The following is a 19,123-nucleotide window of genomic DNA, read 5'->3' as shown; positions in this document are numbered from 1 at the left end:
GTATGACACTGCCACTTTATTAATAAAAGAAAAACAGACTAACAGGGCATTAATACAGGGCTATTATGAAAAAAACACGGCCATTATGAAAAAACAGGGACATTATGAAAAATCAGGGTTATTACATATTTTCAGTTGTTATCAATTCAAATACATTTCTGGGGAAAAGAAACATTAAGAAATTGAAAATTCCCAAGAATCATGACTTATCTTATTTGACCCAGTTGTCAAGTTAATAATTATATAATACTTTCCATGATGTGTATCAATTTATTTAATTTTGAGTTTTAAAATCCAGAATGAAATCTTGCATGCCATAAATTGCTTTGAATAGGACTACAATAAAACTATATTTACATTTACATGTTATTTCATCACATCACTTTAAAAGTTTCTTTTTAATATTGCATTTGGTGTAATTATATATATACAATTTCTCAAAAAAAAACTGATTTGGCTTGCTTAAATATTACGCATTGACGGTTTGGTTAATAAAAGTTTAAGAAATGGGTGTTTTCAAATTGACCCTGTTATTTGTCCTCTGTAAGTTATAATGGCCTTGTAGGCTGTTATGTCCCTCGGCGTTGCCTTGTGCCATTACAGGCATCCTCGACCATTATAACATACCTTGGACATATAACAGGGCCATTATGAAAACACCAATATTAATTAATACTATATTATTGCTGCAGGGTTAATGTTTTAGCTAGGATTTTTAGGGGTTTTAGTCATTTTTGTGATATGAAAACCAACCTTTTTTGGGGTAAGTCTAAAGATCACTAGACTTAGAGATTTAGAGTTATTGCCCTTGGTTATACATGTACTAGAAATGGATTTTTTTTAAACTTGGGGTTTAACTCAAGTATGCATTACCTTATAATTATTTCCTATTAATTAAATATTTAATATGAATTGATTATCTAATGGTCCATTTCCTTTCTGACAATATTTATCTTTGTTAGAGTTATGGGACTTGGTTCAAAAGCATAATTATATAAAGTAAAAAACTGCATTACCGGTGACTATAATTTCTTCACAATTCAAATACAGATTCAAGGTCTAGTCTTCATACTTACTTGAGATATATAGGAATATTATGTTGTCTTGACCTGTAGTTATTTACATTTTTAGTACATGGCAGTTATACCACACCTCCATATTTTCTTAACTTGAAAGAAAATCTGTATTATTGGCACAGTTACATGATACTGATACTAAATTTTGTAAAAAATTCATTATTTGAGGTTCCATGGTCAAGTGCGATTATTTTATGATAACATTATTCAAAGTCTTAATTAATCTCAGATTTAAATCATTTTGGCATCAAATACTGTTCCTTGAATTCTTTTATTAACTTATTTTCCAGGGTACAAGAACACAATATTTAGAGGTGTATAATCTGCAGGAAGGTGTATATACATTCATACTGAAGGTGATAAATTCTGTTGGACAACAATCTACAGATAGTGTTACAGTAACTGTTAAACAAGGTTAGTAAAAATCTACTGTTTGTGTTATACATGTAGTTACCATTAAACAAGGTCAGTAAAAATCTAAAACAGAGTTACAGCTACTGATAACAAGGTTTGTAACAATTTACAGGTAGTGTTACAGTAACTGTTAAACAAGGTTTGTAGCAATTTACAGATAGTGTTACAGTAACTGTTAAACAAGGTTAGTAACAATCTACATATGGTGTTACAGTAACTGTTAAACAAGGCTAGTAACAATCTACAGATAGTGTTACAGTAACTGTTAAACAAGGTTAGTAACTACAGATATTGTTACAGTTACTGATAACAAGGTTAGTAACTACAGATAGTGTTACAGTAACTGATAACAAGGTTTGTAACAATACAGTCAATAGATTGTTTTTCATGAAAGACAAATTCTATCTGCTGACAGACATAGTTGTCTTTATGTAAGATGTCATTATACATAGTTGACTTTATGTTAGATGTCATTAGACATTGTTGCCTTTAATTTATGTTAGATGTCATAAGACATAGTTGTCTTTATGTTAGATGTCATTAGACATAGTTGTCTTTATGTTAGATGTCATTAGACATAGTTGTCTTTATGTAAGATGTCATTAGACATAGTTGCCTTTTTATGAGAGTCATTAGCCATAGTTGCCTTTCTGTTAGATATCATCAGACATAGTTGCCTTTCTGTAAAATATCACCAGACATAGTTGTCTTTTTGTTAGATGTCATCAGACATAGTTGTCTTTCTGTTAGATGTCATCAGATTTGCCTTTGAAATTAAATTTCAATAGACATACAATAGTTGCCTTTCTGTTAAATTTCAATAGACATACAATAGTTACCTCTCTGTTAAATATCACTAGACATAGTTGTCTTTCTGTTAGATGTCATCAGACATAGTTGCCTTTCTGTTAAATATCATCAGACATAGTTGTCTTTATGTAAGATGTCATCAGACATAGTTGTCTTTCTGTTAGATGTCATCAGACATAGTTGCCTTTCTGTTAAATATCATCAGACATAGTTGTCTTTATGTTAGATGTCATCATGATCAGACATAGTTGTCTTTCTGTTAGATATCATCAGACATATTTGTCTTTCTGTTAGATATCACCAGTCATAGTTGCCTTTCTGTTAAATTTCAATAGACATAGTTGTCTTTCTGTTAGATATCATCAGACATAGTTGCCTTTCTGTTAAAAATCAATAGACATAGTTGCATTTCTGTTAGATATCACCAGACATAGTTGTCTTTCTGTTAGATATCACCAGGCATAGTTGCCTTTCTGTTAGATACCACCAGACATAGTTGTCTTTCTGTTAGATATCACCAGACATAGTTGCCTTCTGATAAATTTCAATAGACATACAATAGTTGCCTTTTTGGTATGTATGATGTCACAATAAAAAATCAGAAGAAGGCATAAAATTAACTTCATTGTTGAAATCTGATCAATAATCATCTGAAAACAACAAATTCACTCATTGATTGTGTATGAAAGAAAATAAATCTATAGATTAGATATGAATTATAGGTAATGAAGTTAGTGAACTGTACAAGAAGTCAACTGTTCAGGTAGTCTACTTACAATTCCATACAAACTACTTCTATACCATAAGATGGTGGCATAGCCACTGGAAAAAAATTTGTAAGTAGGGGGCCTGGGGGATGGCAGCGTCCCAGGCCTGAACGATTATGGAAAAAATTCTTATTGAAAATTTTTTTATGCCCCTGCCTTAGCGGTGGGGGCATTAAGTTTTCCCCTTGTCCGTCTGTACGTACGTCCAAAAATTGGTTTCCGTTCTCTAACTTGAGTTTGCCTCAACCAATGTTATCAAACTTATACACAATGCTTATTACCACAAAACACAGATCAAGTTTGAATTTTGGTGGGGTCACTCTAACCGTTCTAGAGTTATGCCCCTTTATAAATGGAAAATTGCAAAATTTTTATTTTCTTCTAAAAATCAAGTAATTTATAAAATTGGAGTTATCTTCCTTTGTCCATGATTATAGTTGAATCAACTACAATCAATGCTTTATACAATGCAATGTTAAATTTTGACTTCCACTGATGAAACACAGATCAAGTTGAAGTTGGGTAGTGTCACTTTAACCATTATTGAGTTATGCCCCTTTATAAATTGAAAGATTGCAAAATTTTTAGTTTCCATTCTGTAACTTAAGTTTGCCCCAAACAAACATTATGAAAACTATACACAATATTCATTACCACAAAACTAAGATCAAGAACAAATTTTTGGTTTCCGTTTTCTAACTTTAGTTTGCCTCAACCAAATGTTATGAAACTTATACACAATGCTTATTACTACATAAAACAGATTAAGTACCAAATTTGGTGCCGACACTTTTACCATTCTTGAGTTATGTCCCTTTATAAACATAAAAATTGCTGAATTTTTCGTTTCCGTTCTCTAACTTTAGTTTGTCTCAACCAAATGTTATAAAACTTATACACAACCGTTCTAGAGTTATGCATGTTTACAAATAGAAAAATTGCTGAATTTTTAGTTTGTTCTCTACTTAAGTTAGCCTCAACCAAATGTTATGAGACTTACACACAATGCTAATTACCACAAAACTCAGATCAAGTTCAAATTTGGGTAGCGTCACTTTTACCGTTCTTCAGTTATGTCCCTTTATAACTATATGATATGCAAGCGGGGGCATCATCTGTGTCCACATGTGGACACTATCCACATTTATTTTTTTATAAAATTATACATGTATGTAAGCATATGCTTACAATGCAACACTGGTACTATGCCACTGTAAGAGGTCATCTTGGTCATAGGTCTATTATACCCATGCTCAGAATGAGGGGGTTATACTGTTTTACCCCTATCAGTCCCATGAAATTATTATTGCATTTATTGCTGGAACTCCTGAGATTTGCTATCCAGCTTTATGTTCTCATGTATATGGTGTTATGTGTTTTCACATTCAATACTCATCAACTCCCTATTCCTTTATATATTTTACAAATAATGGCTATGTATGAAATTTTTTCACTTTTTTCTAAGAAACTAAAAATCAAACCTTCCTAAAATTTGCTATCCAGCTTCATGCTACTATGTATTTTCACCTCAACTTCTACTTATATATTCATACACATTACATGTAAAATGGCCAGGTGGAAATGTTTGGTTAACAAGAAACTTCATCTGCTGATGCAACAACATTGGGGAAATATTAAAGAAATCAACCTTAATTTCTTGGTCTCTCCAACATGTCAAATGCAAATATGTAAAGGTTTTTATCCCCTTCTTTATGCTGTCTTTTAGCTCAATTGTATTCAATTATGTATGCATCTTACTAATAAGGTATAAAGTTTTCAAATGTTATTTGAATGGAGGGTATTATAAGCCTCACAGTTAATCTTGTTATAATTATTTCAAGGTAATAAATTTAATGTTCACAAATGGCAATTGTGATCATAAAATTATCCTCCCTCTGTGCAGTATAGCTCATTATAATACATATTTACTACAGAGATATAAACTTGTGACATTTGTAGGAAGTTCTGGTGGATGTTTAGATTATCCAGACATACCTCATTCAACAGTCCGATGGGAACAATCTTTTAGAGCTGCATTAGTAGAGTGTGATCCTGGAAAATTTATACATCTTAATGGGATAGCTTTTCATAGCATAAGCATCAAATGTCAGAATGGAGAGTGGATGTCTGCAGATGGATATAAAAATCTACCAGAATGTGTTAGAGATACAGGTACAAAAAATGTATATATGAATGTCCTGGTAACTAACAGTTACTGATTCATTGATGATGTTTGCTCTAGGCCTTATAAAAGAAAAATGCCATACTGTAGAGGTAGCATAATAATATTTGAAAACCATTGCCAAATCTATCAGATATAAAAGCATGTGTGTCTTTTTAATAGAAAATTTTCTTCTGTTGTCCTGATTTGAACATTACTGCTTTCATGGGGAAGTATGTCAAGGTTCTAAAAAGAGATGTTGACTTCTAGTTAAATTAATCTTCTGTTTGCCATGTTTATAGATGCTGATTGTGGTGATCCTCCATCAATACTCCATGGGACAGCCAAATTTTCTGGTAGTAACCAGGTGATGTACAAATGTGATGATGGATATTATAAAGATGAACAATTTGCCATTTTAATTTGTAAAGGAACTAGTTGGATAGGAAATACACCAAAATGTAGTAAGTAATTTCCGCTCTTTTCACGGTAAGAGTTAAAATAGTTAAAACTACCACAAGTATTTAATGGATTCAAAGAATTAGGACCATACATGAACTTTTACTAATTGGAAATGAAGATGAACAATTTATAACTTTTACAGACAGATCTATACTGCAAATCATGAATTTATTTCAAAATGAAAGGCGACGTAAGAAACATGATAGTCTAATTAACAGGGAAGGAGTCTCAAGCAAACGAACGTCACTGATTTTTTAATATAAACACTCATTACATTAGGGTAAATGACACCTGTCAATGAGTTTTAAAATGAATACCACATTGTATCTGCTGCACAGACAGATCAACATATCTAATTGATTACTGTAATCCTGTCAGAATTTAAAATGTATATATATTTAGGACCATGGGATATCGCGAATTCAAAGTCACATATTCTGATTTTGTTGGTAAATCGTGAAATAAAAGTGGCACTAAAATTTCCCGGTTTACAGAATGACAGAATTAACTATTATTTCCATTGAGTTTATGGTAATATTTCAATTGTCCCTAGAGGGTCACAATGATAATTGCTTTGATGATTAACATGTACATGTTTTGGTCTATCAGTTGATCATTTGTTTAATCAGCCATTATGGTTTGTCAGGGACATTTAGATTGTTGTTTTATCAAAGTAAATAAAGCAATAGGTGAAATTAGAAGAAATAAAAATCCTCAAAACAGAGAGGAACCTGGCAAACATTCATATGTATGTTTCAATATTTCTGACATCTTTTTAAAAACCCACACACATGTACCAAACTTTGGTTATATAATACAATATACTTTTTGGTTATATAATACAATATACTTGAAGCATTGTGGTTAATGACTTTATTTGTCTTAAACATTGGTAGAAAAATGGAAAATTGGAAAATTAATAAAAAAAACTTGTAAAATCATGTACAGGTCACTTCTGCCAAATTGGAAAATTGATGAAAAAACTTGTAAAATCATGTACAGGTCACTTCTGCCAAATTTGGTTAAAGATTCATGTACATTAATTTACTATCATTTTGAAGTTTTATAATTGATGACTCTATCCTAGAAAATTTTTTACCAACAGAATTATTTACTTGAAAGCTTAATGTCACAAGTAAACTTTTAGAATAACATCAAATTCTATTTCTCATTTAGTGCTATTTTCCTAATGCTTGTTGTTTAACTGTTTGGTTGGCTTGCTTTATTCGTTTAAATGTTTTCTCAAGCATTGTAATTAATATTGACATCTGCAATCACTAGATAGGTGGGGCTTCAGCTTGTATACATTATACTTATAAATGTTATTGGATGTTAAGTATAATGCAGTGTATAATGTATACAAGCTGATGCCCTGCCTATCTATTGATTGTAGGTGACAATCTTAATTACAATGCTTGAGCAAACATTTATACAAACAAAGCAAGCCAACCAAACCTTTAAACTATAAGCATTAGGAAAATATCTCTAACTGTAGTTATTTGTCGGGGACAATTATAATAAGTTGTGTATTTTCTAGGGCAAGAATATGGTTATTAAAGTTTGTGAACCCTTTTTCTTACCCTTTAAGGCCTTTTCTTTATTATTGAGGGCTGGAAGACTGTTAATATTAAGTATCAGTTCATCTTTTCAAGATTGGATGAGTTTAACTTCTGATTACTGTTTTGCTTTTCAGGACTAGAAGACTATAAACCTTTTGTTTTCAAAAATAATTGTCCAGCTCCTCCATCAATAGATAATGGTGAAATATTTGTACGGGATTCTTACAATGTTAGATCAAAAGTCACATATAAATGTAATAGAGATGCTTATCAGTTACTGGGAAATCCAGTTATGGAATGTTTGGATGACTTAACATGGTCTAGATACCAGCCTACATGTATCTTGTCTTCCAGCTTAATTAGTATGTATTGTATGTCATATAAAAATTGTATGTGGTCAAAATTTATTATTTATTCTTAAGTACCGTCTTTTGGGGTGTATAGTGCGCATTCGTGTATAGTGCACACCCCTTTATGGTCCAAGAAACGTGAGAAAAAAAGTTTATTGTTTGTATAATACTCAGACATTTTCGGAAAAGTTACAGCTCCAAAATCGGCAAACAGGAAGTTTTTTAAATGGACACTGATGTCGGAGAATTTCGTACAGAATAAGTAACTAATATGAAATTGCAAATATTCTGACAAATGAATAAGAATTTTATTAGATTGAGATAAATCTACATTTAAGTTTGTTTTTTTAAAACCAAATTTTTATAAATTGTTTGAGTATCAAGGACAAGATTAAATATCCAAATTAATGTTCTGATTGAAACAATAACATAATTACGAATCAGTCAAATGATTATCATTAACAGCATTAGTGCTGCAATAAATTGTTGAAATCTCATTATTTTCATTTTTTGTTTGTTGATTCTAGCTGTTAATCCGGATTATCACACCTAATCGATGTCAAAACAAATTAGTGACAGGTTCACCTTGTTCCTAATTAAATTTGTTTAGGTTACAATTATGGGATTATCATGTTTTCAATCATAATTTCTTGAACGATTTTAAATAGTTGTTTAAAAGTTACAAAGTAGAAACGTATTTATAAAAATAAACTTCTCATAGACTAAATCATCACTTTACAATATCAAGTCACATGACTGACCCACATGACTGGCGATCACCTGATACATTAGAAAAAATGGCGGTTTATCTTTTCAAAACGAGCATGGTTTATTCAATTTTCATACACTTTTCTTCTACTCTCCATGATGAACACATACAAAAACAGTAAGTTATGACAACAAGGAACACAGAGGCTAATTTAACCGACAACAAAAGCTTTATTGTGTCTCTATTAAGACATGGCAAATTTCCAGATTGCAAACAGATGGACAAATTTACACGATAAACGTTACTACAGAGATATAAAATGTTTTTATTTGAGTAAAACATGATAAATCCAGAACAATAAGATAAACATTACAAATATAACATGTAAAACATAAAAACAATCGAGGTTTTAGCAAAAATATTCCGTACTCTTCACTTCTGGAAATTTCTTTGTCGGAGTTTGGACCTGAAAAAAGACTAAGAAAATGTCTGTAGGCATGTATAAGGCACACCCCTCTTACAAGAAACATGACCCAGGGTATAAATGTGCGCACTATGCATACCAAAAGACGGTAAACGTTATATCTAAATATCAAAATAAAATGTTTAAAATAGTAATTATTGACAGTCCATCACAGAGTTTTTATTATAATACAAGTACATGCACATGAATCCCTTCTTATATGGTGTACAAGAATCTGAATTTCCTTCTTTTTTTTTGGGGGGGGGGGGATTATTATAACAGCATCAGTATATCAACCTTTTTGTCAACCAGCGACATTTATGTCACGAAACTAAGCCTTAGCGATCCTAGATTCCGTTGTCAGTGGCGTCAATATTTAGTTCAGTCTGTGGTTACAGTTTTTGCAATTATTGATTTGGGGATGTACGGCGGGCGGGTGGCTGCCAAACAGTGTCCGTTCATTAACATAAAAACGCTTTTCTAATTTAGATATGTTGTTACCTGTGACTAAATGAAGGTCAAGTTAAATTTTCACGATTTCTCCTTGTTGAGATGTAAACCTTTCAGTAGCAAAAGTGATTCTTATTATATGATTTTTTTATTTTTGAGATATTTTCCTTTGACCAGAAATGGTGAAATTAATAAGTATATAGATAGATAGTCTATCAATGATTGTATCTGTTCAATTGATTTTATTTTGAGTTATTTCCCTTTGATCAGAAATGGTGGATTTTTATGAAATTTGGACAGAAGCTTGTTTATGACCAAAATACAGTATCCACAACAAAATTTTGAAAATTATAATTTTCATTTTTCCATATTTTACTGATAAATGGACTTAGTTTTTGTCGAGCCTGCGACTTTTGTCGCAGAAAGCTCGACATAGGGATAGTGATCCGGCGGCGGCGGCGGCGGCGTTAGCTAACTTCTTAAAAGCTTTATATTTTAGAAGGTGGAAGGTCTGGATGCTTCATACTTTGTATATGGATGCCTCATGTTACGAAGTTTCCGTCAGTCACATGTCCAATGTCCTTGACCTCATTTTCATGGTTCAGTGACTACTTGAAAAAAAAGTTCAGATTTTTTGTAATGTTAGATTCTCTCTTATTATAAGTAATAGGATAACTATATTTGGTATGTGCGTACCTTGCAAGGTCCTCATGCCCGTCAGACAGTTTTCACTTGACCTCGACCTCATTTCATGGATCAGTGAACAAGGTTAAGTTTTGGTGGTCAAGTCCATATCTCAGATACTATAAGCAATAGGTCTAGTATATTCGGTGTATGGAAGGACTGTAAGGTGTACATGTCCAACTGGCAGGTGTCATCTGACCTTGACCTCATTTTCATGGTTCAGTGGTTATAGTTAAGTTTTTGTGTTTTGGTCTGTTTTTCTTATACTGTATGCCATAGGTCTACTATATTTGGTGTATGGAATGATTGTAAGGTGTACATGTCTAGCGGGCAGGTGTCATTTGACCTTGACCTCATTTTCATGGTTCAGTGGTCAAAGTTAATTTTTTGAGTTTTGGTCTTTTTTTCTAATACTATGTGCAATAGTTCAACTATATTTGGTATGTGCGTACCTTGCAAGGTCCTCATGCCCGTCAGACAGTTTCCACTTGACCTCGACCTCATTTAATGGATCAGTGAACAAGGTTAAGTTTTGGTGGTCAAGTCCATATCTCAGATACTATAAGCAATAGGTCTAGTATATTCGGTGTATGGAAGGACTGTAAGGTGTACATGTCCAACTGGCAGGTGTCATCTGACCTTGACCTCATTTTCATGGTTCAGTGGTTATAGTTAAGTTTTTGTGTTTTGGTCTGTTTTTCTTATACTGTATGCCATAGGTCTACTATATTTGGTGTATGGAATGATTGTAAGGTGTACATGTCTAGTGGGCAGGTGTCATCTGACCTTGACCTCATTTTCATGGTTCAGTGGTCAAAGTTAAGTTTTTGAGTTTTGGTCTTTTTTTCTAATACTATGTGCAATAGTTCAACTATATTTGGTATGTGCGTACCTTGCAAGGTCCTCATGCCCATCAGACAGTTTTCACTTGACCTCGACCTCATTTCATGGATCAATGAACAAGGTTAAGTTTTGGTGGTCAAGTCCATATCTCAGATACTATAAGCAATAGGTCTAGTATATTTGGTGTATGGAAGGACTGTAAGGTGTACATGTCCAACTGGCAGGTGTCATCTGACCTTGACCTCATTTTCATGGTTCAGTGGTTATAGTTAAGTTTTTGTGTTTTGATCTGTTTTTCTTATACTATATGCAATAGTTCAACTATATTTGGTGTATGGAAATATTTTATGATCTATTTGGCAGTCACGCAGGTTTTATTTGACCTTGACCTCATTTTCAAGGTTCATTGCTCAGTGTTAAGTTTTTGTGTTTTGGTCTGTTTTTCTTAAACTATAAGCAATAGGTCAACTCTATTTGTTGTATGGAAGAATTGTTAGCTGTACATGCCTGCCTAGCATGGTTCATCTGACCTTGACCTCATTTTCATGGTTCATTGGTCAATGTTTAGTTTACTTGGTTAATGTTAAGTTTATGTGACAGTTGTAATAAAGCTTTATATTTAGGACTATCAACATAATATCAATGATTAGTAAAGAAGGCGAGACATTTCAGCGTGTGCACTCTTGTTTTTACAGTTATCATCCAGATTTAGTCTGAGGTCAAAGTTTTTCAGTCACCAATTATTTTGTCAAACTTTCATGGAATTTTATGAAATTTGGACAGAAGCTTGTTTATGACCAAAAGACAGTATTCAGAGTGAAATTTTGAGAATATATAATTTCATTTTCCGTATTTTACTGATAAATGGACTTAATTTTTTTACAGTTAACATCCAGATTTAGTCTGAGGTCAAAGTTTTTCAGTCACCAATTATTTTGTCAAACTTTCATGGAATTTTATGAAATTTGGACAGAAGCTTAAGCTTGTTTATGACCAAAAGACAGTATTCAGAGTGAAATTTTGAGAATATATAATTTCATTTTCCGTATTTTACTGATAAATGGACTTAATTTTTTTACAGTTAACATTCAGATTTAGTCTGAGGTTAAAGTCTCTTTAGACATCAATAACTTTGTCAAACCATTGCTTACATGGAATTTTATGAAATTTGAACAGAAGCTTGTTTATGACCAAAAGACAGTATCCAGAGTGAAATTTTGAAAATACTTATTTTTATTTTCAGTATTTTTATGATAGATGGACTTCGTTTTTTACAGTTAACATTTACAGACAGCCTGGGATTAAATTATATTGACATGATAAATTTGTAAACCTTCATGGATAGTTATAAAACTTGGACAGAAGTTAATCTTCAAGACCAAAAAATAGCATCTAAAGAAGATTTTAATGGCAAATAACTAAGGAATCTATTGTGCTACATGCGATTTAGGGATAAGAAATATAAACAAGAAGGGTTAAGTTGATTATAAATTACAAATTGATCTGGATTTACAATACAGTTTTTTTATGACTAGCAAATTGCATTAAATCCAAGTATTTTGAAATTCATTCTTGTAAAAGTGTTTTAAAATGACTGATTATTGTTCTACTCTTGTATTAAGATAAAGCAATGAAGTTATTGTGTATTTTACGATTATTAGCTTCTAATCTAGTATTTTTTCAAAAGGGGGACACCTGAACATATGTGGTTGGGTTGTTAATGAAAAAACATAATTCTGATTGTCTTGTGGAAAAGTCTTATTTCTACGACATTGAATTAAAAGTTTTGATGTTAATATTGTTAAAATATAAGGTATGGAAAACCCTCTGGTGTAAAGCAATTAAATAATGAAGTAAATAATCTGAACTTGATTATATTGTCCTGTTAGGTGTCAACACAGGTAAAATTGATCAGCAATCATTAGCCTTATATCTCTCTGGATGATTAAAGTAGTAACTTGCAGGTCCATTATCATACAATACCAAGTGGCAGTTTAATTACAGGAAAAGAATTGCAAACATGATTTAGTTGCTGAATACAAAAAAAAATATATGCAAATTGTGACAAAAGTTTTACAGGTTACGATTGATATTTGGTATTAAGTTCTATAAGCATTGGCAACATCAACATCAGGGAACATTAGTTGTCTAGCTAACAGTGTAACCCTTTTAAAATAAAGTATTGTTGTATTGTTGTTATTCTAATTTCTATGGAGATTATTTGATCCTTCACCTTTAGTCATAGTTCATTGATTTTATGTTTTGCATATTTTACATGTTAAAGTATTTCCATTTTAACTTCAACATTTATTTGCATTGTACTGTAATGATTTTATAGGGGTATGTGTATGCGTTATATTACCTGAATATAACAATCCTAGGCTTGAGTCATTTGGTCATCTATCAGGCCGCTCATTAAATGGGGACGTCCGATCAGGATAACAACTTGGGTAATGACTGTCAAATATACCATGGGGAATCTAAATATGACATAGTAGTCTTCCGAATGTACATTGGTAATAGTAAACCCAAGTATATGTAGTTCCGAGTAAACTGATGTTATACCATATTCATAACATTCCTCCCTCTTTCATAGAAATGGACCCGTTTTGTAGAATAAAGTCATGGCACTTTCTTTTATATCTCAACAATAAATTGTATAAACTGTTTGCAGTTTAAATGCGAGAAAATACATCCTTCATTTGAAATACACTAGTCAGTAAAGTTGTAGTTGATACATGTAGATAGATTCTCCAATGTCATGCAATATAACGCTATAATCATTTAATTTATGAAACACAGCTAACCTTTCCAATCTGTATACGAATATACAAAAGAATCTCTATATACAAAATTTATTATGAAAAGCTTACTTTAAAAAGTCTTATACTAAATATTGATGACACAGCTTTCAATACGACATATTGAAATTGCCAAACAAGGACTTTATAGAATTCATCTATTGAGGATAACACATAGTCATATACTGTAAAGATGAATGATCCAAATAATATCAGGTCTTTGCATATGTATGCCAACCATGTGCTGTTTCACTGAACGAATCCTACAATTTCGGATTAACTGTCTAATAGTTATAGATGTATGAAACAACGTCAATGAAAAATATCAAATAAATATCATTTCCACTTCTTCTCTCTCCTATCAAAATTATCAGCAATCTAATTTCCTTCTTAGTTCTTAATTCCACATTGGTTTCTATTACAAATACAGTTGTTATCTATACTAATTATAATTTGAATGTACCTGCAATTCATATGATTTCATATAACCAAAATTAGTTCTAAACTAAAAGTTCTGGTCCAGCAATATCCAGAAAGATGCGGTTATTATTCCGTTCAACAAATAAAGTGGAATGACAGTAAATTATAGAATGCGTTGTTTCTGAAATCTAAATGTGATAAAAGAGTTCACTTCAACATCAAAAAGATCCTGCCTGTAAAAATTCTGGGAAGAAAGGATATTCCTTGAGAACAGAAAGACCCATAAAATATGTTTTATATGAATATTTTACCGACATAATCGAAGCAAAAGCTGAAATTATCGTCAACTTTTAAAACAGGAAACAATGTTTAATACGAATAAATAGATGGATTGTATTTTGCTCATTAATATTCACTCTAAACAGCTAAATAAATATTCGTTTTAAAAATAAAAGATAACTTAACTGCAAACAAATGACAAACAAGAATTATGGAGCAACGCAAATACATGCTTATATTTTGTACATGACATATGCATTTAAATATACAGCAGTCAATACAGATAATACAAAATATGAACTACACATATATTTACAATAAAATTTAAGAACAACTTTAGAATATACAAACACTCAGGTAGCAAATAAGGACCTAATTTTTATGAAACGCTATCTTTCTCAAAGGTTGTAGAACCGCTATATTGTGTGTCTGTTACCAAACATTCATTGTTGATGTTAGTGTTGTAAGTGTTCGTATTTCTCACTAATTTCCCCATTGTTATCCAATGTTTTCTTTTATCCATTTGCCTTGTTGTTGGTTTTTTAAGTCCCTTTCTAAACCTACTCCTGGTTTTCTGTAGAGCTTGCATATCAAGTCGTTCTTTTCTTCTTATAAGTGTTCTCGAAGTAGTTGGAATTGTGTTCCTTGAGTGTGTATTTTTATTTCCTCTTAGGTAGATCAACTTCCGTTTTTCAAATTTTACCTTCTGCACAACATTGCTTTTCTTTGTTTTGGATGATCGAGTCTCTTTGTATGGTTTCTTTTCAGTTTCTGTTTCCCATTTATCATTGGTCAGATTGTTATGCTTTATTTCTTCCCCTGTGTTTCCTATTTTATGTTCTTCTATATGTGTGTCCATGTGATGTTCACATTTTGCATTGATTGTTTGTTGTCCATTTTTTTCCTTCACCATTATCCGTTTGTAAATCATCCGTTGTTTGCGTACTCTGATTGTTCCTCTCCTTTCTTTCATGACCGACATCCATCCTGAGTAATTCTTTGTCAGTTTGGGTGAATTGTTCTGTCTTTAAAGTCTGTCCTTTGAGATAGTAACACATGGTGTCTTGAAAATATTGTTTACTTCCTTGAACAGCAATCTGACGTTTCCTTTCACCATCACCTTCTCCTGTATTTCTTTCATCAACCAGTGGTGGTGTTGTCCAATATCAATATTTCCTACTCTTCAGTTCACAAGTCAGCCACTTACCTGAACGATAAACAGAAGTTGGAGCTAATTGGTCAATGATGTCACTGAGCATTTCTAACTCATGGTGATTTAACCGATTCTGACATGAAGCTTTTTTTATTTCATATTCCGATGACGAATTTCTTTCTACTTCATTTTTAGTGTCCTTGTTTTCTCCTGGTTCATATTTGGTCTGAGTTTGTTTGGTCTTGTCGTATTTTTGTATACGAGCTTCTGCACTGAGTTTGTTGTCTTCCTCCGGTATCCGTTCCCGTCTGTTTGATGACATTTTTCTATTCAATATATTATTTTCATCGACAATTGACTGAACCATTAAATGGAGCTTTTTTCGTGTAATTAACCTTGGGGACTCTGTCTGTTTCGTGACATTTACTTTTCTTTCGTTTATCTTTAAACCACAATTACTTTTCGGTTTATTGAAACATTGGCGAGCTGTAGGTATTGTTTGCTCTTTTTCATCTGTTTCGGATAAAGAATCTTGTTCTTTCTTTGGACTCTCCCTTGTTTTCATAGTATAGTCTTCCTCTTCACTCAGATGTGTAGAGAGGGTATAATATTCTGATTCACCGTTATGTACTTGTACTGTGTCAACTTTCTCTTCTAAATCAACAATCTCCTCTTTTCCCTGGTTTCTTACAATTGGATCCTGGTATTCAGTCTTTTCAATCTGTAAATTGGTTTCATCTCTTTTGTTTTTCATTTCAGGTTCCCATCAACTTTTGAGCTTTAAATATCTCTTAGCTGTTATTTTACTTAATGTACAGAGATAGCGTTTTGCCTCGTACACTGAATCTTCGGCGACAGCTTTCACTAGTTCCTTCCCTTCTTCATCACAACAAGCATTAGTGAGGTATTTTATAATCAGATGTTCTTTTACATTTTCTGTTTCATTTTGGAATGCCCCTTCTACCAACTCTTCAATCCTGTCTGTAAATTCATCAAATAACTCATCTGGATATGGGAAGATATTATTTAGATTTTCCAAAATGAGTAATGGATAGCCAACTGAGTCAAATCGGTCATTAAAGAGTTTGCACAATGTTTCGTAGTCTGCTTGTACTGTATATGACCTGTACTTATAGAACTTCAGTGCTTTTCCAGTAATTCTCGATACCAATGTTTGTAATTTTTGTTCACTTTTCCATCCTTTCACAAAAGCTGTAGACTCTATATCGTCTTTCAGCGGCGCTGTTCCGTCAAAATTACTTGAGTTACTCATATTTTGAGTTGAGATTTACTAACTAAGATTAAAATAAAAGCATAAAAAAAACCCGAATATTACAAGGAATTACACACAAAAAACACACAAAATATGTACAATACAAACTGTGTAACACTGCAATATACAAAACAAGATTTAAAAAAAAAATCACAAACACCTGTACATACAATCACAATTTAAGAAAAATTGGTATACTAATTTTATTCTGATTTTCCAATGAAAACACAAGTATAGCAGTAAAAAAAAAAACAATCTGAAAACACCTATGACATCAGAGGATCTGACGCGCAATGCTGCTTCAGAAATTAATTAATTCTAATAACCCTGTTTATATCATCATATAAGTCAAGGGACCTAAATATTAAAAATTTTCACATATGCATAAATGTAAATAAACATATAAGTGACACAAGCAAATATGTTTATATTTGTCTTTGTTTTAATATCTAATATACGAACTCACAAACTCCGAAAAATTACTATTTAAACACAGACATGAAACTGTAAACAATGACGTATGTATACACAATTCACAACAATTAGTAGTACAAGTATATTATCAATACATTCTTATATCGTAAATGAGTAAACACTTTTCAGACGGTAACACAGACAAGACAATTAAACAAAATGAAAAAAAAAATAATTTGATAACAACTATGACATTAGAAGATCTGACGCACACAGTTGTATCAATAATTTATGAAAAACAAAAGAAAAACATAAATGATATCTGACATCAGAAGATCTGACGCCCAATGCAATGAAATATCAATGAATGAAAAAAAAATTTGTTGATTTGTATTAAAATAAATAAACAAAACCTGAAATAAACCAAATAGATAATCAAAAACTATCCACTAGTAGTTTGTTTATAAGGTTATTTTGTCTTATTCTCAAGGTGTATGCAAATCTGTGTATTTTGTAAATGTGTTACAAAAAGGGGGATGGGAATTTTATCACGGAAAGTCTGATAATCACAATATGAATATGAAACGAATATATCACTTGCGCAAATATCAAAAGTACTGATAAATCAGCGCGCCATGAAATAATACAAACGCGGGAGAGAAGAAACAAAAATTTTCCTCTCGCGAAAACATAGAAAAATATGAAATTCGACGGAATAAATGTCAACGATAAACCGCAGTGTAAATCTGTGGAATCGTGCCGACTTCTGACACCACTGTAATGATTTTATAGGGGTATGTGTATGCGTTATATTACCCGAATATAACAATCCTAGGTTTGAGTCATTTGGTCATCTATCAGGCCGCTCATCAAATGGGGAAGTCTGATCAGGATAACAACTTGGGTAATGACTGTCAAATATACCATGGGGAATCTAAATATGACATAGTAGTCTTCCGAATGTACATTGGTAATAGTAAACCCAAGTATATGTAGTTCCGAGTAAACTGATGTTATACCATATTCATAACAGTACTATAAAAACAACATGCAAGCAAGAGTTAAATCTCTGTGTCAACAGTTTATTTATTTTTTTAATTTTCTTAGCAATTATCAGGAATTTTCGTTTTGACTAAAAGTGGTGAAAAAAAAATTGTACATGGAAAGGAAGCAAGACAACTCACCCCAATGGCAAATCGCCCCACACCAAATCGCTCCACTTTTTCAAAAACTCGCCCCACTTTTTAAAAAAATCGCCTCGCTCTTGATTACCAACTTGCCCACTTATGAAAAAGGGTTAAGTCTTGTTACATTTAATCCTGCCAACTCCCCCCACTTATGGAAATGGGTAAAATCCCGATAAATATATAATAAAGGTCTGCCAACAGGCCCCACTTATAAAAACTTATCTATTGTATGCCATATTTGTGTATTTATGTTCTTGTTTCTAGTGTTGACATTTCATCTATTACTTCTTTTTGTGTAGTTATGCCAGTGTTTGTCAAAGACTTATTGTGCAAACCTATCATCTAAGAATAAAATTATGTAAACAACCATGATTCTTGGCTTATCTTGTAAAACAGTGATTATATTTACCAGAAAACAAACGTCATAAACAGTTACTATAGTCAATAACATCGTACGTCACAGAAATGCTGATACTTACTTCTTTCTGCTTTCTTTCAACCAAAAGAAAAGAGTTAAAAAAAAAGATGCATTTCTAAGGTTTTCATAAGTATTCATTTAATTCATAAGTGGGGCGAGTTGGTAGGCCTAAATTCAGTACAGTTTAATTCTTTTATTCATTTGTGGTGCGAGTTGGCAGACCTTTAATAAATGGGATTAAAATTAAACTCCTATTCACAAGTGGGCAAGTTGGCAGACCTATATTCAACGGGATTGCATCCTTTTTCATAAGAGAAGGGACAGTCTATACTAACTAAGTATAGACTGTTCCTGATAAGTGGGGTGAGTTGGCATGACTAAATTCATCGTGGTTTTTCTATTTTTCATAAGTTGGGCGAGTTGGCAGACC

At 32.1% G+C, this 19,123-nt stretch overlaps 1 protein-coding gene across 1 annotated transcript in view; it reads left to right on the top strand.

The window, feature by feature from the left end:
- The window catches only part of LOC127698225 (complement receptor type 2-like), a 42,696-nt gene that overhangs the window by 12,713 nt on the left and 10,860 nt on the right, over window positions 1–19,123 (top strand). The window contains exons 5-8 of the mRNA XM_052201582.1: window positions 1,367–1,490; window positions 5,027–5,239; window positions 5,531–5,692; window positions 7,384–7,611. Of these exons, the coding sequence (XP_052057542.1) occupies window positions 1,367–1,490; window positions 5,027–5,239; window positions 5,531–5,692; window positions 7,384–7,611 (727 nt within the window). The remainder of the gene's footprint in view (window positions 1–1,366; window positions 1,491–5,026; window positions 5,240–5,530; window positions 5,693–7,383; window positions 7,612–19,123) is intronic.

The sequence above is a fragment of the Mytilus californianus genome, unplaced genomic scaffold, assembly GCF_021869535.1.
Source record: "Mytilus californianus isolate M0D057914Y unplaced genomic scaffold, xbMytCali1.0.p SCAF_4, whole genome shotgun sequence".
NCBI lineage: Eukaryota > Metazoa > Mollusca > Bivalvia > Mytilida > Mytilidae > Mytilus > Mytilus californianus.
The sequence above is the reverse complement of the archived record's forward strand: the minus strand, read 5'-3'. Positions and strand labels throughout refer to the sequence as shown.